Source organism: Pelodiscus sinensis, chromosome 9, assembly GCF_052426305.1.
Source record: "Pelodiscus sinensis isolate ZL-2025 chromosome 9, ASM5242630v1, whole genome shotgun sequence".
NCBI classification, from domain to species: Eukaryota; Metazoa; Chordata; order Testudines; family Trionychidae; genus Pelodiscus; species Pelodiscus sinensis.
The window spans coordinates 66,441,927-66,465,073 of NC_143060.1; the positions used below are offsets into that span (position 1 = coordinate 66,441,927).

A 23,147-nucleotide genomic window follows, 5' to 3' on the forward strand; every position below is an offset into this window, starting at 1 on the left:
GTATGGAACTGAAACATGCCAGAGCCGTTGGATGTTGCAGTGCAGCGTATTTCCATCCTCCTGTCGCTTCTTGGCAGCTGGCTGGTCAATTGCCATATGTCTGCATGGCAGCTCAAAGCCAATGGCTGGCCCATGCCGGCTGATACGGGCTACAAGGCTCAGGTCATGGGGCTGTTTAGTTGCTGTGTTGATGTTCAGACTCGGCCTGGAGATCTGGCCTCGAGGAATCTGAGGTGGGAGGGTCCCACAGCTCAGACACCAGCCCATGCTGGAACGCCTGCACTGCAGCTAAACAGCCTCTGAGCCTGAGACCTGCGAGCCTGCCTTAGCAGCCGCAGGTCAGGAGCAGGTTTTTAATTGCAGTGTAGACCTACCCCTTGTTATCCGCTCAGCTAACACAGGACAGCACTAGCCATGTAGGGACTTCCTGGAGCATTGTGCATTGTAGCCAACGACTGTGTTCTCTGTTGTCTTGGTAACTCCCATGTAGCTTTGTACGTAATCAGGGTGTGATGACTAGCTCTATGGCTATAGGATAGGGTTCTAGGAGTACCAGACGATAAATATTTAGCAACGGTAAGTGTGTATTCAGCCCATAAGTAAAGTAAGGCCTAAATGGAAGGGTCCATGCTGAAGCCTGTGAGGTTTCAGCATAGTTAAATGAGGTCTTGGTCTTCCGGGGGTGTCATGAATGGGTGACACAGGAATGACTGTAGGTCTGTAAAATGTCTCAGAAGGAGAGCTGTGTTAGTCCGGAACTTTAAAAGCAATGAGCAGTCCTGTAGCACCTTAGTCTCTAACAAATATATAGGATCTTGAGCTTTTGTGGGTAAAACCCACTTCCTCAGATGAGTTGGAGTGGAAATAACAGAATCCAAGGTGTGTGTATATAACAGCAGAAGCGGTTACCAGTCAATTGTAGGACCCATGTTAGTGAAGCTAATTAAGTAGGCTGGATGTGTCCCATTCCTAGCTTTTGATGTGAAAATGCGAATGTCAAAGGCAGAGAAATTGGCTTTGTACTGTTTTAGCCAGTTAATGGCTTGACTCATGCCCAAGTTGACAGTGGCAGATTTGTCCATTTCTGCAGTCTCCCTCTGTAATTGGATGGTAAAATTCCTTTGTATAAGAATGGCTGCGTTTTAAATCCATGATTGAGTGCCCAGGTAGGTTACAAGAATACCACAGCGGATGTGCCAATAGGTGATGTTCCTGTTGCCATGTGCCCAGATAGAACACAAGATGCCCGATGGTAAAAGCACCACCACCAGCAGCATGAAAATAAGGATGACAAAGCGCCTAGCAGTGCAGAAGTAAGCATGGCAGCAGTGCGCCCTTCTTGTGAGTGCCTGCCCAGCGGCCACGGTCCCATTCTGAAGGCAGCACAGAAGTTAGGGTGGTGGTACCACAATTCCCCCCCCCCCCTCCCAAACAGCCAGATTTCCTGGGGAGGCCAGATTTCATGGTTCCTGATGCATTTTTTCCCAGCCGTGAACTTGGTAAGGCTCTAACTAGAAGGGAAAACTCTGTTCATCATCGTGATACATAAAAATGCTTCTAAATGTTTCCTTAATTAAGTGTGTTCGTCTGTTTTAGTAATTAATGTGTCTGTTGACTCCAAAATGTGAAGTTCAAAAAGGGAAATCCAAAAGCAATTCTGGAAAACAAGCATACGAGAGGAATAGATTCAGGTCCCTAAGGAAAGGGGAGCTGTTTCTGCAACCTCTTTGCATGAGTTATCCATTCACATTGCTGGGACTATGTACAGAAGGATTGCAGCTTGGGGCTTATTAGACAACGGGAGCGTCAGAATTTCTGTTGCTACGTATTGCAGGATTCTGTTGCTTGTGTTTTAATGTCCTTGTGTGGCAGCTGTGTTTTTTGTATTTGGGCATAACCTCTCTCTGTCTCAACATTTCAACTTGAAATGGATTTTGCAGGTCCCTTGTCAAATGCTAGATGTTTGAATACAGGAAGGGCTAGAGAAAAATTGACACACGTGACAGCTGATTAGCAAGATTGCTCTGAATCTGTATTACATCTTGCTCTTCATTGGTCAGAATTATCTAATGTGTCGGGATCTAGCCAATAGGGTACCAAACTGAGAGTCGGGAAACATTCTGATCCCAGCTCCTGGGTGAATCCCGTCACTTCTTGGTGTCTTTCCCCATCTGTAAAAGAGGATAATGGCATTTAGTCGCCTTTGGAAAAGCACTTCTGGTATGTCTCCACAGCGTTTTGGAGCAGGCCACCCAGCTGAGTCAATAGACTTGGGCTAGAAGAGATCACCTGCGTGCTCTGACGGCACATGAACGCTACAGAGAAGATCGAGGCTCCAGAGGTTGATCTTCTAGTGTTGGATTTAGCGGGTCTAGTGTACACCCTAAATCGAATGCTGAGGGCAGCCCCTGCTGGTGTCCAATACTCCTCAATCTGCGAGGAGGAAGGGAAGCCAATGCGAGTGTGCGCTCCCGTCGGCCTCTCGGAGTATGGTCGGGGATTTCAGGTGCCTCAACTCCAGCTAAACAATTAACATAGCTGGAGTTGTGTATCTTTGGTCAACCTTCCCCTCCAGTGGAGACCAGGCCTACAATAGCAGTAGTGTCTGGATGCACTAATACACAGTAGACCCTTTTGGCACACAGTGGTTGCTAGCACAATTCCTTGAAATCCCCCAGCTTTTCAATGAAATGTCAAGTGCAGAGTAGACGCCAATAGTCAACATTCTCTTTATTTACATCACTCTTGTCCCGTGCTTGAAACACAGGCTTTAGAGCCATTCCTCTTGCAGTAGCATTAGTTTTCTTACATACTCATATGCCGTCAATCAGCTCTGATTGACATTTACTGAAACCGAACACAAATGACTGAAATAATGTTTGATGATTCGTATAGAATCGGGTCTCCCAGCATGCTGTCCTCTAGCAGCTAACCAAAAGAAAAGTACAGAGATCTGTGCCATTTTTTATACATGCTCATCCAACCACGGGCAAGTATTCCTTTAGTCCTTGTCAAGGTAATTAGCAGAATAGTTGCTAATGAAGCGAGAGCATGCCGGTATCAGCTTTCTCTGAAACTTATGACGGTGTTTGTGCTTGTATGTGTTTGGACAGGAAAAGGAAAAGAAGTACATGCTTCCCCTGGACAACCTGAAAGTGCGGGATGTTGAGAAGAGCTTCATGTCTAGCAAGCATATTTTTGCCTTGTTTAACACGGAGCAAAGGTAAGAGAAGGCATCAACCAGTGCATGGCCGACAGAGCTGAGAAGATGTACAAGTTCATGACAATGGCTGCCACATTGGGGCTCCCATAACATGAGACTTTAACCATCTTACATGCTTTCAGCTCATTTCTTTCTGTGCGATTGCTTTAATGCTGGGTCATGGCCCCTTACATCCTTCTCACGGATCGTGGTGTGGACCAAACCTGTGCTGAGTAATTTTGTTCCTTAGGATGAGTGTTTGATTCCCTCCCTATCCTATTGGTATGTGTTTCTGGACCTTCTCCAAGGTTTACTGGAGACAATTCCTCCAGCGAACATCTGTGACTTTTGTCCTTTATAGGCCAGATCCTGGCTGAAATTGGCAAGCTCCATAGGCTTTAGTGGAGCCACACTTACCTACACCAGCTAAGGATTGGTCCCTCGGTTCTACAGCACCAATATATCCTCAGTCACGATAGGCGTGTTTTGCAAAACAGGCGAGAAATGAAAGAATGAGAGAGCTCTGTCTTCCTGATTCATTCAAACCTTAATTCGATAGCCACTTTCCTGGCCAGTCTGCAGCTTCTGAGTAAAGAGTATATGGAGATATGCTTCTGGAAAGCAGGACATTGTGATGAGTGCGTACAAACAGAAAGGAACATAGACTCACAGAACACGAGAGCTGGAAGGGACCTCCAGAGGTCAAGTCCAGTCTCCTGCCCTCACGGCAGGACCAAGCACTGTCTAGATCATCCCTGACAGGTGTCTGTCCAACCTGCCCTTAAATATCTCCAGTGATGGAGATTCCACAACCTCCCTGGGCAATTTATTCCAGTGTTTAACCATCCTGACAGTTAGGACATTTGTAAGGTGAACACTACAACACATACACAAAAGCAAACGGTGTGGCCTTTCTAAAGGGAGGAGTTGTGTTTGCAGTGGGTTCAGTGGAGCTCTAGCTTTCTATATTACCAGGAGTGTTGTGAGCAAGACACGAAAAGTCATTCTTCTGCTCTACTCTGCGCTGGTTAGGCCTCAGTTGGAGTATTGTGTCCAATTCTGGGCACCGCATTTCAAGAAAGATGTGGAGAAATTGGAGAGGCTGAAAGAATTGGGTTTGTTGAGTTTAGAAAAGAGAAGATTGAGGGGGGACATGATAGCAGTTTTCAGGTATCTAAAAGGGTGTCATAAGGAGGAGGGAGAAAATTTGTTCATCTTGGCCTTTGAGGATAGAACAAGAAGCAATGGGCTTAAACTGCAGCAAGGGAGGTTTAGGTTGGACATTAGAAAAAAGTTCCTAACTGTCAGGATGGTCAGACACTGGAATAAATTGCCCAGGGAGGTTGTGGAATCTCCATCTCCGGAGATATTTAAGAGTAGGTTAGATAAATATCCATCAGGGATGGTCTAGACATTATTTGTTCCTGCCGTGAGGGCAGGGGACTGGACTCGATGACCTCTCGAGGTCCCTTCCAGTCCTAGTATTCTATGATTCTATAGATAAGCTGCTTTTGCCAGGATTCCTATTTTCAAAAAATCCGTTTAAGTAGTACCTGTAATATTGAATCTGAACGTCTTCACCTCACCCCATCCTCCAAAGCTTTGTGAGGTGCTGAAATGTCCTTCCAGCTAAGAACACTCTGTGGAATCAGTTGTTATTGCTCTTGAGCTGGCTAGAAGTGATCATGGGAGAGCAAAATGAGGCATTCTCTCCCTCTAGGGCTGTGCTGGCTATCTCTGAACCACTCCCAGCTGCTGGTCTCAGGAGTGAGAAACTAAGCTGGAGAGTCTCACGCTTGAATGCCCTGTAAAGTCTTGTCTCCAGCTGGTAAGCAGTTGGGCTGGCTCGCCTGTTCGGAGTCTTTTCAAACAATGAGTCTCAAATAATCGCTAGGAGTGTTAGCTCAGACACTTGACCGTGTGCATTTCTAGGCCCCGGAGAAAGCTGGTTGTTCTGAAATACAAGGGAAATGCTGTGTGGAAGCTGAAATGGACTTTAACTGTTTACACACAGCTTGGTCATTTGTCAATAACTTTTTGGTGACCGCTCCTTGTCAAGCGCACGGATTCTGGGCAGAATATTGGAATATATTTTTCAGGCAGGCATAACAATCAGCCTTGGGAAGGCAGGACTCAGGTAGCTTGGGACAATTCGCCTTTCTCATGAATATTTTGTGCTTTCTCAATATTCATGGGTGATTGGCTGAGAGAAACCAGAAAACTCAAATCCATTTCCCATCTCCAGTTCACAGACCGGGGGCGGATTGCTTTTTCACGTGTGTGCCTGCTCCTGTATCGTCGTGGAGACAGACGGTGGAGCGAGGGTTTCAGATTTGAGTCTCTAAAATCTGTCGGCACCCTGAGCTTTTGGCTGGGCCCCCTGCATTGTTACAATTAGCTTAAAAACATCCTGGGATATATATGGGCATGACAATGCAGGAAGAAGATGCTAGAATAATGTCGTCTAAGTAAATGCAGTTTGTAAACAGAATTCTCCGACAGGGAGGAAAGGGAATCCGTTTAGCAAACTCTATTTAAAGTGGCAGTTTCTTTGCTACCACGATGCAGCTGATTTGCCTTTGAGCCAACAAGGGAGATTTCTAGAAAGATCAAATGAAGTGTTGTGTTGGTTTAATACCTAATTCTGCCTCCTCCTAGGACCTGCACCCTGCAGTGGGAGGTGGGGGGGAGGGCTGAGGTTTTGATGAAGTGATCTAGTGTAGGAGTTTTCAGCTTGGGGGTCATGAGCATGTAGTGGGGCGGTGTCCACACCTGTCCCGGGTGGGAAGTCTTGCATGGAAGGGTGTAGAGTAGACCCACAGGTGCGACGGATCTCATTTTATTTTAAAATGCCTCGATTGTGAAACATTCATATGTGTGTTCTGTTTGGGAGCAATGTTAGCCGTGAGTGTCGGCATGCTTCGCTTTTTTATTAGTATAAAAGAAACTCCATTTCTCATCACGCCACTCATATGCTACCAACTGAGAGAGAAGTCCGATGTTTTTCCTGCAGAGGGTTTCTGTGCCTCCCAAGGATCCCTGCATTTAAGATGCAGGTAACTTGAAGAAGAAGAGTAAAGTCATCTATGGAACATCCCAAAATGGCATGTGGGTCATTCTAGGCCCTGCTTTCCTCCTTAATCTCAAGCAGCGTTCCGGTTTTGTGCCTCGCTTCTGCACGTTTTCTCTGTGTGCATTTCAAACTATTTGAAATGTTAAGCAAAGCCTCCCTTTAGTCAAGAGCGTTTTCTTGCAGCGGGTTCTCCCCTTCCCAGCCTCTCGCTGCCAAGGTATTTCCTGTAGCCATATGTTTCTGATACTGTGCGTTTCAATAGCTTCCTGGATTATGCATACTGCATTTTTTCCATTTATGAAAACCTCCCCAGTTGTGAAATGCAGTTACAGAGGGAAATCCTGGTTTTGCTGCAAAGGATAGCCATGCTTGCATGAGGAGGCTGTCGAGAGATGAGTAAAGAAACGAAGGATTTCTGCCCCTCTGATTTACTGTAGCGGTCAGCAGCTCTCTGACAGACATCAGATGTGATTGGGTAATGAACGAAGACTATGGCAATTGATTTCACGGAGAAGATACATTCTCATGAATTGAAACATAATGGTGTGTGCACGACGAGCCTGTGCTGTAAAATCATGTATTTCAATTCCTTTTGGATTGCTTTCTAAATTCAAATGAAACTGCTGAAATGGAATAGGAGCGCCAGGCTTTGCTTATCTGAGTAACGTTGCTGAAACAGAAGGAGAAAGAAACTGGGGCTGTATTCCAGCAAACCAAATAGTTGTTAGAAGCTGTAGGGAGATACTGTGTATTTTAAACCTACATGCTACCGGTACTAAATCCCGCATGTCAGGGCATATCCCTGCAGGTGCTCTCTTTGGATTTACCTCAGTAGAAGGGTTTGGGGCTGGAGCAAATTGTATTAGAGAAACTGCCATTCGACTCGCTCTCTCATTTCCACAATGGCCGATTGGCATCCTGTCACCAGCAGAGGTACTAAAGCCAAGGCCAGGATTTTCTGTCCAATCGTAGGCTCAGAAACAGGAGGTCCACATCCAACGGCTGCACTGATGACTCAGCCTGAGGCTCCTGGGCAAAGTTCAAGAACAAACAAAAAATAATAATTCTGTCTTTCCCAGAAAGTTTACTTTTCTTCTAGGATTTCAGCACAAATGCTTTGCCCCCTCCCCACCTATTTCCCGTAAAAGCTATTTGCTGATTGATATTTTTTTCTTGCGGGCAAGTACGTTAGCCAGGGATAAGCATTGTGGACGCAAATGTGCCTCCTTTTAGGAACTGTACAGCAGCACTTCGACCCTGCTGTGTGTGTGTGTGTGTGTGTGTGTGTGTGTGTGTGTGTGTACGTACATGTACACACACACACCCCGCCTTGGTAAACCCCATGCCGATTCATCCGATGAAATGGGTTTCAGCCACGGAAGCTTATGCCCTAATGAATATGTTAGTCTCTAAGGTATCACCGGGCTCCTTGTTGTTTTTGTGGAATTCCAGTTGGTGCAATTCAGTGCTTATTCTGTGCCGGGGCTAAGACTCTGCACCTCTGGGATTGGTGGTTCACAGTCTTGGTACCTCTGGGTTTGCCACGTCAGTTATGAAAGCAAAAAAAAAAAATTGCACTTACTTGCTTGAGCCCCTACACCTCTCTCATTACAAATTGCACGCTGGTGCTATGGCACTTAATTTGTGTCTGTGCCACCTTAACGTAACCCTTTGGGCCTTGTAAGAGAGAGGCAGAGCGTGATGGTTGACTCACTCTATTGGCAGGTATTCCAACCCTGTATTAAGCAGCTGCAATTTCTGCTGACTCCTTGTGGCAGGAGCAGTTTTTTCGAACGCCTCCGAGGAGCTCAGCAGGGCTTTGAACACGGAGGAGTGTAAGGAATGCTGCCACCTCTCTTCTGCTGTAAGCAGGCGCGTTCCCCTCCGTGCCTTCCCCTGCATTCAGGGGCCATCAGCTGCCTCTGCTTTGCCTGCTGATAAAGGGAGAACGTGGAGCTATGGAGCCGGAGGAGGCTCTGTGACCGGCTGGCTGGAGAGGTGTTGATGGCTCCTGTCTTTCCCTGCCAGTAGAGGGAGCAGCCTCAGCACCGGATGGGGAGAAGAATTGTCTGGTGGGGAGTCCCTTATCTGTGTCCTCTTTCCCATAGCAAGCTCTGTGCTCCTGTTTGAGTCCCTCTCCCTGCCCAGGAGGCTCCCTCCATCTCTCCCTGCCCTCCAGGGGAAAATGGAGACTCCTGCCTGCCCTCCCGTACCAACCCTCCGGTAGAAACGGGACGATTTTTCAGCTGCCTCCCCCCTCGTGGCTGGCTGTGGTGGGGTTGTGTGGGTGGAGAGGAGAGTCTGGAGCACAAGGGCCGCTGGGCAGACCCACCCACAGGGCCCAGGTAAAGGAGGGTCTGATGGAGCGACTGCCAGCCTGTGGGGGAGGCGGGCACTTCGGTCTGAGGCGTGGCGAGGAGCCGTCGTGGAGACAGTCTTGGCGCCGCCGAAAGGAAAACCGAAGTGATGCTTCGCCCAGGGGATGGGCAGAGCCATGTGCATTGTGGCCATGGGGCATTACGTGGGCCAGCCGAAGCGACGTGGCCTGAGAGGCCCGTGGGCGTGCCACGTGACGGCGGAGCAAGAAGAGGCCGTGTCGCCATGGCCCCACACTGGTGGGAGGGGGGGCTTGTTCGGAGATGGACAAGGGCAGATGGCAGAGCTTGTTCTGCGTCCTCCTCAGCCGTCCTTCCCCGCGGCGTAGGTGCAGGTAGACTGGCTCTGGGGAGGGGGCCGTCCTCACTCGTCATCTGGGAAGTTCTCTTCAGGAGACAGAGGGAACGTTTCCCAGACCCTGGGGGCCATGAACATCATTCAGGACCATGGCTCAGAAAGTGCCACAGGCTGGGTCTTCTGGAGGCAACGTGTGACTTGGGGAGTCGTGGCCTTTGGGCCCCTGGGCCCCTGGGCAATGTGAGGGGGCAGCTCCCTGCCCCCCAGAAGGGGCGTGGCCAGGACAGCCAGCTCTCAGCGCTGCCCAGACTACAGCACAGTGGCAGTGTTGCATCAGGAGCCCCCACACTCCTTTGAGTTGTCGGGCCCCTTTGCCCCCCGCTCCCTGTTGGCGGGCCTGGTCCTCTGTGGGTTGCGAAGGAAGCCTAGAGTAGCTGTTCCTGGAGGGAAGCAAGATACCAGGTGGCACGTCTCTGGTGAGCCCTGCCCCGCTAGTAGGGATGGGAACCTTGAACCAAGTTCTTGCCTTTCTTCTGTCTGCCACCCCCCGAACCGGAAAGGGGATTATTGAGAGAGCACCCAAAAGGGAGCTCGGACAAAGGAGGTGTTGGGTGGAAGTCAAGCTCCGGGAACAAGCCTCAGCTGAGGTGTACGGTACTGCTTTTGATTTGCCAAAAAAGCGAAACCCCGGGCAGCGTGAGGGGCGAGCCGCCATCACCCCACGAGGGAGTGAGTGCATTCAAAACTTCCAGAGGAATTTTATCCAGAAACCAGTTCTTAGAGGTCTGTAAACGACAGCGAACTTCCAGAGTCCGTTCAGTGCAGTGAGGAAGAAATCCAATTGATCTGCTGAGCGTAAGCCCCGATTGCCGTTGAGTAACTTAGAGCTCTGCCTTATGTGTCCTTCCATTGATACCACCATGCAGGGGAAATAGTAGAACGCAGCTTTTGCAGGTAAGGGACACAGAGGTCTTAGGTCTGGCAACACAGAGCAAACAAAGCTTTTCAGAGGAAGAAGCAGCAACATTTCGTTCATCATCATCAATATTTCCTGTGTGTAGCTGCAAGGAAGCGTTTGTTCCCTCCCAAATTGTGGACTCTTACCAAAAAAGTAAGATCTTTTAGTGGTTTATATGGAGCAACCAAGTGTTTTTGCTTAGTTTGCAAAATATTGCTGAGTCAGTGAACTAAGCTGTGTGCTGGGGAAAAAGGTTCTCTGACCTATTGGAGGTAGGTGCAGCAATTGACAGTTGTTGATTTATTCAGTATTTCTTTAAAAAGAGCTATAAAGGCAGACTGGGCCCGGCTGGGTTTTACTGGTAAGTGTCAATTGTCCTGTTTACACCCAAACCAATGAAAAAAATACTCCCGTCAATAATCAAAATTCACAGAGAGGCAAGAGAAGAAAAATGCTGCTTGAAAACATACAAGAGCTTTGAGTTCAAGCTATTTATGTTGTGTATTTCCACATGTGCTGTTAAGATTTCTGTTTTACCAGTTAGAAAGCTTAAAGAATTTAAATCTCAACATCTACTGGCATTAAGATTTTTCTCCCTTCACCGCCCACCCCTCCATTTTCCCACAACTATGAGAGTTTAAGTAAATCAAAGTAAAAAAAATGCTTAAACCCCATTATTCTGCACAACTGAACATTTTACAATTGATAAACATTGACAAAAATCCTAAACATTAGTATTATCTACCTAAATTATTTACGAAATTCTGCCACGCCCCTCTCTTGGGATGGTACCTAGGAAATAACTAAATGTACTCCAGTTTGATTGTACCCACCATTATACTAAGCACAGTGCTATTAGGTGGATCATGTTGTTTTCTGTTAATTATTAGTATTACTCTTCCGACACGTGTGCTTATAACTTCCTGTCCAGAAACAGTAGACTCTTAAAGGCTGATGTTATATCTAATGCTCTACTAATATTTTAGAATATTAATCTGAATAGTATACTTTCTCTCTGCTCATTTTCCCATTAGGATAATAGATTCATTAATTAAAAAGATTAATAGACTTCAATGGGTCAACTCACGTGAGTTTGATTTGTAGAGTGAAGCTCTTAATCACATTTCTTTCCTAGCATTGTCTCAGAGATGTTCTGTTTGGTTCTTCTGGAAAAAAGGAAAAGGAAAACTTTTCAGAGGCATGTGTCATTAATTTTAATTAACACACACACACGGGAGTGAACTGAAATGGCACGCCTTGGCTGAAAATGTTAGTCACGCATTGCTGCTAACGCACAGCAGATGGATGGCTTCATAAAGAAAATATTTGCAGAGCCCTAACTTCATCACGTTTATTATTTCTTTGCTTTAAAATAAAAAATTGGCTGCCTTTGTTTAAAAGAGCGGTTGTCATGGCATTTCAGGTGTGTATAACAGTATGCCAAAGCACACTCCAAAATTAGTGTATTGTATCTAGCTTCCTTAGAGTTGAGTTAATATCTAAAATACTAGTCCTGAATGTGTACATTTTTCGAATGTTTAGACCCCTGTTATTTTTACATGGCAGTATATTAAACTCATGTTATGTATGCATTTTGTGGTAATTTTCAACCAAATTGAAAATACATAATATATGCAACGTTTTAGTTTTTCAACTTCACAAAAATTTGGATCCGTCCACATTCAACTTTTAAGATTAATTCTATTCAGTTTCAATTAATAGAAAAAGACTCAAAAAGTCACAAAATAATTTCAGAGGGCAAACATTCTTGTTTTAGGACCCAATCCTCGATCACATGGAGTTGTCTGAGAGTAGTTTGACTTCAGTGGGATTGTTCAGATTAGTAGGATACAGGACTAGTGGGATTTTTGTGTTTGGCTGGGTTTTTTCCCCCCAAATCAGGGCCTTAGTGGTTTATGAACGCAGTACTGCATATTTCACAGACATTCCTGCTCTGTAATTTCTTGTTGTATGTGTCACACCCTGTGTGCAGAATTATGAATGTGGATAAATCCATTCTTATAGTCTACCTTAATGTTTTTGCTTCCTAGCATTCTGTCTCTAATAATTACATGCCACTTACAGTGCATCTGCTTATCAAAGTATAGCAGTCCCCTCATTATTATATCTCAGCAGATGTCTGTGCACAAAATGAATATGTTGACACGCACACAGAAGGCTTAAAATGGAAATTATATAGTAATTGCCCTTAAATACTTGCGACTTTTGCCTTAGATATGTAGGTATGGTTACGTAGGAATGAAGGAAGTGCTAGAGAAACTGCAAATACTGGCAGCAAGCAATATAGTTGACAACGATAATCAGCAATTGGTAAAGGTGACCACAGAACAATGAAATCTACCTCACTGGCAACTGGAAGATTTTTCCTTGTAGTTTTCAGTACCCTTTTTTTTAGATGATGATTAAACAGACTGAGGCCTCATTAACTCTGCTTTCTTAGATGGAAGGTCACTTGCTGGACTGTTCTGTGGCACTGACATTTGGAGCGAGTGTGACAGGATCCTACAGATGCAGAAGCCCCGATCTTGCACAATTCCTGTCTCCTCTCCTATGCCTTCAAATACCTTATATCCTGCTCCCACCGTATTGAAGTCCCCATGGGTACTTAAATCTTCCGTTGAGAAGGTAGTGGCAGAAGGTATTCAGACGAGCTGCTATGTTGCTTCTGTCTACAGGGAACTGTTAAAAAGTCAAAAGGTGAACTCCTGCAACTCCATGGCTTGGGACGTCTCCTGCCCTGAATGGAGACTGATCAGGAGAGGGGCATCTCCAACCATGACTGAAGTGAATGTAAGGATGTGGGGGCGAGCTGCACAGGAACGGTGGCTAACTCACTGAGCATGTGCGAGAGAAGGATTTACCGTTACAATTGCAGACACGGGCACGTTATGTTAAACACAGGTTCTCTCTTGGGGTACCGTCTGCTGTGCTACATCGATGGTCCCTCCACACACATGGTGCCCACCCTCACAGACAGGTAGGCGCACGATCGCACGGGAGCGGTCTCTTCCATCGTTTTGCCGAGGGTCTCTGTGTGGCTGACCTGTGGGTAACTGGGGTCACGTTGCCGCAATGTGCTTAGTGCTGTAGCGACGGCATTTCGAAGTACAGCTCTGCCAGGCTGGGAGGACATTCCATTCACACGTCCGAGATTGGTTCTGTGGTACTTGGGTCAGCTTCTTCATTTCACATTGGTTAGATCTGTTTGCCGATGGGGGGCCAAAAGGGACAGTTGCCCCAGGACTCCTAGCCACTGGAGCACGGCACAGTGCACTCCTGGCAGCTCTCAGGGGTTACGGCGGTCTGGGCAGCGCTGAGGGCTGGCTGCCCCAAACCCCGCCCTTTCTGCCTGATGTCCCACCCTGTCCAGGAGTGGAGAGCTGGCCCTCCCCCCACCTTGCTAGGGGGCCCAGCGAAGCTGCCGGCTTCCCTGAGCTTCTTCCCACTGGGATGGAAAACCTTGTTTGAAAGGATTTTTGTGTGCCTCTCTGTACTAGTGTCAGGGCTAGGTCTTTGCATAGAAATCATCAGAGACTTTTGAAATGGTTCAGGGGTGGAAAAACACGGTTAATTTCAACATAGCCTACACTTGCTCCTGCCATGAATGCAAAGGGCTGCACTAGGTGACCTCTCAAAGTCCCATCCAACCCTGGATTCTATAGGCAGATGTACATGTATTTAAAGTAACCCAAAATGTGGCTTTGTGACAGATCTGACTAAGAACTCTGCCAGAATAATACTAAATACAATTCTCTCACTCGAGCCCTTGGAGGTTTTGGTCAAACTCTGAGGTAAAAAGCTGCTGGAACATCTCACGGTGTTGATAAGGTCAAGGAACTGTTACATTACTAAGTAAATTGTTGCAGATCTGGACTGGAACTGTTTGAAAGGAATCCGAACTCCATCCTATCCAATGAACTGTGTGAGCGTGGACCTGCATAGCCATCAAGTGCACAGAATCAGAATGATAGGGTGTATAATAAATTACAGCTTGGACAGGAACAAGGGAACCAGCTAGGCCCTTCACATTGCTTCATCCATGAGGGCTAGAAGCTTTTGTTTTTTCTTTGTTTTTTAATGGAAACTGAGATTCTTACAAAACCACAGGATTCCAGGAATTCGGAGGCATAAAGGAAAAACACCAAATATCACAAGACTCATGATAAAATAGTGAGAACTGGCAAGCCAGCAAACCATTTGTAGTAATGTGGGCTAAAACCACTCTCGGATTACACATAACAAGAGCAGAATGTACCTACCACAATATATTGACACACACAGTGGACAGACTTGAAATTCACATTCCAGTTGTGGAGTGGTTGGGCCACTGAACGTGGTTTTCTATAGAAAGTTGGGTTTTCAGCTAAACATAATTTTATTTATGAAATAAGTGGAGGGTGGGGGGGTGGTCAGAAAATTGAATATTCATAGAAGAATGAAAACCCAGTTTTTGGTTGGAAACGGAAACTTTTGGAATAAATAACAATAATAAATATATGAAATGTTCAGTTTTTCAATGAAAAGTTGACATTTTCTGTAGGAAAACCCTCCCCTCATTTTCCAACCTGCTCTTATACTGCTACTATCAATATTCCTAATTCCACATATGTGGAGTGTTGGGAGAACATTGCTAAAAGTGCTGTAAAACTGGGCTGAGTTTATTAAGCATGTTCACTCGGTTTCTTTAGCAGGAAAAACCATATGAGGTGAATGAAGTAAGTATTCCTCAGACTCAGAAACTGAGTATCTAGAAATCATTGTTATTGCCAAATACCCTAAGTCTAAGCTCAGCAGGGCTTCCCATAGGTCAATCACAGAACTTCAGAAAACTACTATATAACTTCCAGTGACTCCATAGATTAGGCCATTCTCCCATGAAACACTCCGTAACGAAGAAAAAGTCTTGGGGTGAAAGAATTTCATCTGTCTTGTTCAGTAAGGGTTGGCTTTCTACCATACAGAGCTGGACACATTATCTACACTTTTTTTGCTAGTAATATTTAATAGAATGTGAATAGAATCCACAGAGATGTTTTTTTACTTGCCTTGTAATTCTGCTTCTCTGAAGTGATCGATTTGCAAGATTCTCCAGTACTCACCTCCCATACCTCCTCAGAGGCTGGAGAAGATTCTGTCTGAGGTAGTGCTGCTCTTTACATCATTGTTCTGCCTACCGAGACACGGGCTTTTTGACCACTTCTTTGTTGGGATTGGCTTATTTTTTTACTTTACTTTATTATCATTTCCCACTAAATAGGGGCCTGATTTGAAGGTGAAAAGAGCAGCACTTTGGGTGGGAAATGACCTCTAGTGGTAGGGAGAGAATAATCTTGGAGTGTTTTAATTGTCTCATGGGGGGGAATAGAGGGCAGGAGCGAGACGCCCATGCAATACATCATCTTTGGAAAGGCAGTCTCACAAGGAACGTAAGTCGGTAGTTCTGTTGTGTGTCCATTGATCTCTACACACCTCTATGCTTTGACTCACTTTGTTTTACTATGTAGGGCGTGACAAAGCCAGACCAGAAGGCTACAGGAGAGTGGTGGAGGAGAAATATATTAGCACCAGATTAAATAGGTCTCTATTCCCTGGGTAGACTAACAGGAGCTGATCCAGAACCAACAGGAGCCAGCTAGAACTAGTCAGAGCAGTAAGGCCAATTAAGAGACCTGGAATCAATTAGGAGGGCTTCCAGACTCAAGGGAGCCGGATTAATCAGAATACCTGGGGGCCAATTAAGAGCTAGTTGAGGCTGATTTTTAAAAGGCTTCCCTTCTTTTGTTTGCTCAGTGTGTGAGGAAGGAGCAGATGAGAAAAAGTGTGGTGGAGAGTCTGGGAGTAGAAGGTGCAAGCAGGTACCAGGAGGAAAAACCTGCGGTAAGGAAGATGCTGGGGAAGGCTGTGGGGAAGTGGCCCAGGGTTTTGTAGCTGGCACGCAGCTGTTACCAGAGCCATTTCAGACAGCTGTTATCACAGTGTCCCTGGGCTGGAACCTCCCCTCTCACTCTCCCAATCAACTTCCCATTTCAGCTTGGTTTTGGTAAAGGGTTTGTCCTGCTCTGCATCACTTGGAGGAGCCACTGAGATTATGAAGTTTGGTTTCCCCTCTTTTCCCCAGACTGGCTTAGGAGGAGATTAGCTCAACAAACAGCCAGCTGTGTCTAAATTAAGGGTTGCTGGGAGCATCTGAGGCAGGTAATCCCCCTGAAAGCTCAGGACCCACCAAGGTGAAGGAGGAATTTTGTCACAAGGGCAAGAAAGAAAATTAATTCATACCTCATTTTACTACAGTGGTAGCAAGGTTAGTGGCAAGCAAGTGTTCATATGAGAGCTGTATCTGGTGGGGCATTTCAGGCAGCCTACGTAATGGAGAACTCGAGCGGTCCAAACCCTGCTGTGAAGGGATTATCCAGGGGGTAGCTGGGTCAGGGGACTTACAATTAACAACCAATGGCTGGGAGTTCCCAAGAACGATTCATAGCTGAGAGGTTACAGAAAAGCAAGCAAGTTGTAAGTTGTTGTCCATTAAGCAGGAGTCTTGGCACATACTCTTTCCAGGAACGTGTGATTGGAGGGATGGGGGCGTGGCAAGAAAAAAAAAAGAAAGAAAAAAATGGTTCGTAACTTTTCCTGGAAGTAGAAATGAGTTCTCTGTCAGATATAATTAATCTCAAAACATCCAATTATGTTGTCATTTGCAGGAAAACAATCATATGTGCATGGTTTCATATAGTTTGTAACTAGACAATATTAATCTTTTGTCTTCAACATGAAATATTTATATTAATTTTCAGTAACGTGGTTAGGGAAACATTTCTTTGTTAAATATGTAGGCTAGTACATTAAAATGATACTCTACGAGAGAAAATAGTGTAAACGGTCATGGGGTATGTATGTGGGTGGGTTTACGTACTTTTCCTGTGTTACTATTTGAAAAGTATTTAAATAACTGATCTTGAAAAACTTAGGAGAAACAATTACTTATTGTCAGTTCCATGGATGTGCTCTGTGTTTCTTTCCCATTCTTCAGTTATAAATGTTTCATATCAACAAGACTTGTGTGGCTTAAAAGTTTGCTACCTTGTGCTTCCTCCTCCCTAGTCTGATGTCATTAACTTTGGTTTATGACATCACTTATAGTTGCTATTGAGATGCTAGTGATATGTCCAAATTATTGCATCCCCTGTGAAATAAACAGTTGATGCTTAGAGAATATCTTGTTTCTGGGCAAATCCTCTTCGTAAATCTAAAAAATGGAAGGAAAAAAACTGTTTGTCCCCCATGGGACAGCAGTGGATCTTTAATGAGTAAAACATGTTACTTGTAAGAGTCTGTAACTTATAGAAAAACACGCAAAGTTCTTTAGAGGTTCTTTTTTCCTTGCTGTTGGATGACTCTGCTCGTGTCCCAGTTTGACGAGCAGGGTTAGGAGCGTCCAATGGGGAATGTGCTAAAATGGACCTTGAAACCTGGGCTCTGTTCCCTGCCCTCCCAAACTTTCTGTGTGCTCTTGGGCAAGGTCTCAGTAAAATGGGGATACTAGTGTTTCCATAGCTCAGGGATGGCGAGGCACATAAATGGAATCCTAGAAATAGAAGACTGTGAGGCCCTCGGTAATGTACATACCCGGGATCAATTCAGGACTCCCTCCCTTCTCATTCACTGCTTACAATGCAGCGACATTTGATGTTGAAACTCATAATTTTCAGCACAGGAAAATAACTATCTGGCATTCTAGCCCTGAAAGATTTTTCACTCGCTACTGGCGTCGTTTTGTGTTTTGTCTATTTGCTGTTCTGATGAAATATATTTTGATCTTTGCTATCTCCTGTCCAGTTTTGGTGCCTACAGTTCAGGATAGGTGTTGCTAAATTGGAGAAAGTTCAGAGCAGAACCGTTAGAAAACTTGCCTGATGGAGTTCGTTTGAATCTAGCACTATCTGTTAAGCCTAACAAAAAGGGGTGACTTTTTAAGTATCTACTTGGAGAGCAAATGTTTAATGATGGGCTCGTCAGTCTAGCAGAGAGGTGTTTCATGTGATCCCATGGCTGGAAGTCGAAGTCAGACAATTTCAGACTGGAAATAGGGTGTACCTTTTTAATGGTGAGGGTAATTAAGCATTGGGACAAATAACCAGGGGTCACTGACAGTTGGCTATTTTCTAAAAGATCTGCTCTAGGAATTATTTTGCAGACAGTTGTACACTGAAGTCATATGGGAGGTCAGACTATATGAACACGAAGGTCCCTTCTGCTCTGACTCTTTGAACTCCATGTTTTATGGCTTTTATTTTGTGCCTCCGCACTTGTTAGCTGATATTTTTTCCATCGCTGTAGCAATTTAATTTAGTTACCTAAAATAGTTAAAGCCAAAATGTTTCCAGACAGCAAATCAGAGCAAGTTCAATTCAGCTGCCTTGTTTAGCGTCTCTTTCCCTTGTCACCATATCATTTAATTGGCTTTGCTTTATGCATATGGATTCCAAATCCCCAAGGGCTGTAGATTAAATGAGGTTCAGCTATATCTGTCACATGGTTAAGACAACCCAGATTTCTTAAGCTGCTGGTTTGTCAGACCAACCCGGCTCCCGCTCTAAGATATGTTGCTAGAGACAGTGCTAATATAATATAGCTAGATAAGAGAGGGATCAATTGAGGAGTCCCTGTCCCGTTCACTCCCTCTGGGGTGCCTGGCATTGGCTACTCTCTCCCCCCCAGGTAGTGCTCCATTGCTGCTAGGGAAAGTGGTCTTGTAACTAGAAATGGATTCTGGCATCTCTATGAAGATCTAGCAACATAGGGCTCACAATTTCGCCTGACTAAGCTTCTAGCCTTTCCTGAGAAGATGAGTTAACCAATTTATGGCAATCTAGTCTGTATGTAGATGTTGAATTAGGTAATTAATAGGGCTGTCAAGCGATTAAAAAATGAATCGCTATTAATCGCGTGCGCTGCCCATTTGACGTGCCGCTACTGCAGCTGCCAGTCAGAGGTCGTATAACTTTGTTGGCAATCCTTCCACTACTGTCTCTGTCCACTGCCTTCTAGCAGCATTTTGCCTCTAAATCTGCCTTAGTGCAGAAAGCCTGATTTTTAGAATAGGTCTGAAACTTCTGACACAACAGTGCATCCAGACCGTTATTTTAAATTGACATGTTTCGATTCTTTGTGTGATTATCAGATCATCCCTTGCCTCCCCTTTCAAAGAGCTATCAAACAATCATCGCTTCTGAAGGGGTTTTTTAATTTGAAATACCTTGTGTCCATGGTATAGAGTAGCAAAGATCCAATTTTACAGTGTAATGTTCTGTGTTCTAGGAATGTTTACAAGGATTATCGCTTCCTCGAGCTGGCCTGTGATGCGCAGGAGGAAGTGGATAGCTGGAAGGCATCCCTGCTGCGTGCCGGTGTCTATCCCGATAAGTCCTCCGTAAGTTAAACACGTCGCTAGTTTTTCAGTAGCTGCACTGGTTAAGAGTCAGAAAAACGCTGGGAAGATACTTTTTTCACCTCTGTCTACAAATGTCTGGGGAGCTTACATATTTTGCTTTGTTGTACTTGCAGCTAATACCTGTGGCTGTTTTTAAAGGTTCACAATTCAACAGTAAAATTACATTCTGGTGTGATACATACCAAGCCCTTCGGTAGAACAGAGATACATTTACAAGTAATTCATTCAATCGTTGAAGTCCAAAGAATGAAAATACTGATCCCTTTTAGGGGTTTTCTTTATCTTCACTCGATCTGTTTGTGTTTTTTAAGGGATATGTTGCAGAATGCTACAATCTTCCTGCAAGCCCCGTAGTTTGGAACCGAAGGCAGTATTCTAGCCTGTCATGTAAATTTCTTTTACTCCTCTACTGCTTGGTGCAGTTGTGAGGCAAATGCTAAGCCTTTCCAAATACACATTTACCCAATTAAGTGGAATATGAGGAAAATGGAGTAGGAAAAAATAACTGTAACAGTTGGACACACAATGCAGCAAGCCAGGAAATGACTTTGCCAGACTGCCCTTTCATATTTGTATGGCCTTTGTCAGTCTGTGTCATGTTGTTATTTATACACAGTGCTAGGGGTTTTGGTCCCGTTTCCAAAGTGACCTCACTACTTAAGTCTGTCTGGGCTTCTGGTTTCAGTGTAGCTAAGGGCCGAGCTAGCATGGATTCCAGGGCCAGGCAGAATCCTAATGCAGGGTGCCAGTGGTGATGAAGGGCCTGGGTCAGGTCTATGGATAGTCCATTTTGACAGATCTATAGTAATTACATTTCCCTCGTCATGCTGGAGCTCCGGGCGACTGGGTCAGTGCTCAAATTTTCTTATGTGACACGTGGGCAGTTTGAGCATGTGGAAAAACTTTTGGGGGTTATTTTTCTGTCTTCTCTGGGATTTGCAGCACCTTCTCCAGTGGAGTGTCGTCGGTAGATAGGGCAGATTTCTAAAGACACAAAGGAGAATTTGACTTGGGAGGCTCAACTGCCTTTGTGCCTTTGAAGATCATCCCTGAATGTGTAGTTTACCACTTCTTCATTTGCGCTGGTACATCACTGTACAGGTTGAACCTCTCTTGTCCGGTGCCCTTGGGACCTGACCGGTTCCGAACCGGAGAATTTCCCGGACCACGGGAGGTCAATATTGTCTGGAAGCATTATCAACACTTCCCCTATTTCCTGGTTCTTAGTAGATGTTTACTAAATAGCAGCACAGAACACTGAGAGCCAGGACTGGTGTCTGTAACAAACTTTATGGGACCACAGGAAACTTGGCCACACCCATGAAAAGAGGACACCCAGCTAGCTAGAATAGTTCCAGATGACGGATGTTGCTGGACTAGAGAGTTCTGGACTGGAGAGGTTCAGCCTGTAGTAGTTGGAATGCATCCATCTCCCATCCAAGGCTTTCACATCAGGTTGGCTGTGAGTGCACCCAGTCTGAAATAATTTGCTCCCCCGCAGCTTCCCCTCCTTCTCTTCCACAAGTACTGTTGTCCAGCTCCACTGCTTTGGCTTCTCATAACATCATCTTCGCGCACCTCCCGCACTGCTCCTGCTTTCTCCAGCTACCCTCTCCATCTCACACCTTCAGTTCTACCTCCCGCCCCCACCTACAAATGCAGGCAGCTTGTAGCTTTCTCTGCAGGCTGCTCCAACCCAACTACCCTGAGTTCATGTCGTCCCACACCCCTCCAACGCCCAGCCAGGTTCTTAAGGAAGATTTTAAACAAACTCTTTCAGACATAAGTAACTAAATAAAAACGGGTCGAATACCAATCCATGGGCAGCTCACTGGATACCGGGCAACCAGCGAATCCATTGTTTCCTTTTTCATGGTCCTTCAGTTGTCCGTCCTCAACTCGACTCGACTCGTGTCACAGCCAATCAAAGTGAACTTTGCAAGACTATTTTGTGAGATGTTTTCAGATTTCATTCATGAATCCAGATAGTCCATTGGCTACAATCCCTTAGAATGGTATCAAAGCAGTAGCTGTGGTCTTGCTGTTCATACTTTATTTGAAAACATGTCTGTCTTAGTCACAACTTAGCTATTTCCTTCTTCATTCTGTCTAGGCCAGCCTTTAGGAATGGGCTGCCTGCCTTACAGAAGTCCTTAGATCACTAACTTAATGCCCCTTGGTTCATAATACTCTCCCCCTTCAAATCCTCCTCCAAGATCTAGGCAACTGTGGTAGCTACAGGAAACGGACAACTGGTAAGGGCTAGGTAAGGGGGCAATTACTTATAAATTGTATCTTCATTCCCCAGCCTTGCCCTTCATTTGCTTGTTGTCTTAGACCCTTCAGCTGCGCTGGGCAGGGACGCAGGCCGGGGCGCTGCTCTCGGGGCCCCTCCACCCTGATCTGGAGGTTTGGCCAGGCCTTTTCTAACATACTGACAGTATCCACCTATGAGTGGCTTGGGGGAGGGATTTTCTAAAGGCCTAACTTTGCTCTTGTCAACACTGGGAGCTTTACCGCTGACTTCAGTGGGAGTGTAGCTAAGCCGAGGTGGAGCCCTTTGGAGAGATTTCCTGGAGTACATGGATTTGAGTAGCTGCTGCTGCGTTTGTGTGTATCAAGTAGATAAATGCGGCACTGTTTCATGTGTAGTACAGCTTTGCTATGCTAAACCAACAGTAAAAGCCTAACCAGCCCCTGGAAGGATTACTCAATAGGTTTAAGGAATAGCCACCAAACCCTTTCCTGTCTTTCACTGTCAGGGGTGTGATCCCAAAGGGCACACTTCCACTATGAACCAACTCTTTGCAGAGAAACCCACAATACTGCAGCATCACAGGCCCCAGGCCTGCCCTTGTGGGAAGGACAAATTGTGTGTGATTTCACATTTTGTGGCGCACACGTACAAATCCATGTTACTATCCAGAGAACAAGTGTTGTTACTGCCTTTAGGAAAGGGTGTTTCAGAGCCTGCTTTTCTTTGCCTCTGTCTGGTATATGTGTAGCCCTCAAAACTATTTCTGGTTTCCAGTGGTAAACGCCACATCTTTTATCTTTCTCCCTTTGAACAAATCAGAGTGGTGGAGCTGTCACATTTTTTCGTTGCTCTTTGGGAAATGCTTTGTGGCCAAAATGAATTCTGAGAAGCGTTCTTGTTAACATGTCTGTGGCCAACGAGCACCTGGACACAGAGGAAGAAACTCTATTGAAATCCACACAGAGGTACAGAGAGAGGAGGAACGAGGGAAACTGAATCCCTTGGACGCTGCTTGTGCTGTGAGCTGGGGATGGAATTCTGCACCGCCGGAGCAGTGTGCGGGCTCTTACAAATACTGTCTCGAGGGCTACGGAACTTCAGTGCTCCCAGGCTCCCCTTGTAAAGGATTACCAAGCTCTGCAGAAAGAGATAGTTGGGGTTGCTCTTGCCCGTGGAGAAGTGGACCTTACAGGGACCGTGCTGGGAAGGTCACTAAGTTCTGAGTTGTGTTGAAATGTATCATCAGCAGAGTTTTCTCAGCACGTTCAAGCCTTCCTCTGGAACTGGGAAATGGCTTTGGAGGCTCCGCCAATCTCTGCTCATTCTCCTTTCGGGGTGCAGAGCCCCCCTGGCTGGACACGTGAGGGGCCCCTCTGGCTGGACGCAATTCGAGGTGCAGAGCCCCTCTGGCTGGACACAATTTGCACTCGTTTCGACACTTCCTTTTCAGCAGTTCCAAGGTGCAGCAATGCAAACAAGCCGCCCGGTCCCTTTGCAGGCCAATTGCTCAGT

General features: G+C 45.6%; 1 protein-coding gene and 1 long non-coding RNA gene across 9 annotated transcripts in view; one reads left to right on the forward strand and one right to left on the reverse strand.

Annotated features, from left to right (window-relative positions):
* DNM3 (dynamin 3) overlaps positions 1 to 23,147 on the forward strand; it is a 188,016-nt gene that overhangs the window by 111,447 nt on the left and 53,422 nt on the right. For all 8 annotated transcript variants that reach the window (XM_075937047.2, XM_075937053.2, XM_089780631.1 and 5 more), the window contains 2 exons: positions 3,114 to 3,223; positions 19,246 to 19,357. In XM_075937047.2, the coding sequence (XP_075793162.2) occupies positions 3,114 to 3,223; positions 19,246 to 19,357 (222 nt within the window). The remainder of the gene's footprint in view (positions 1 to 3,113; positions 3,224 to 19,245; positions 19,358 to 23,147) is intronic.
* LOC112546760 (uncharacterized) lies at positions 1,880 to 17,011 on the reverse strand. Its single transcript, XR_003090461.3, has 4 exons — positions 16,909 to 17,011; positions 10,994 to 11,072; positions 7,103 to 7,304; positions 1,880 to 2,171 (listed from the first exon to the last, which is right to left on the reverse strand). It is a non-coding gene; the product is annotated as an uncharacterized LOC112546760 (long non-coding RNA).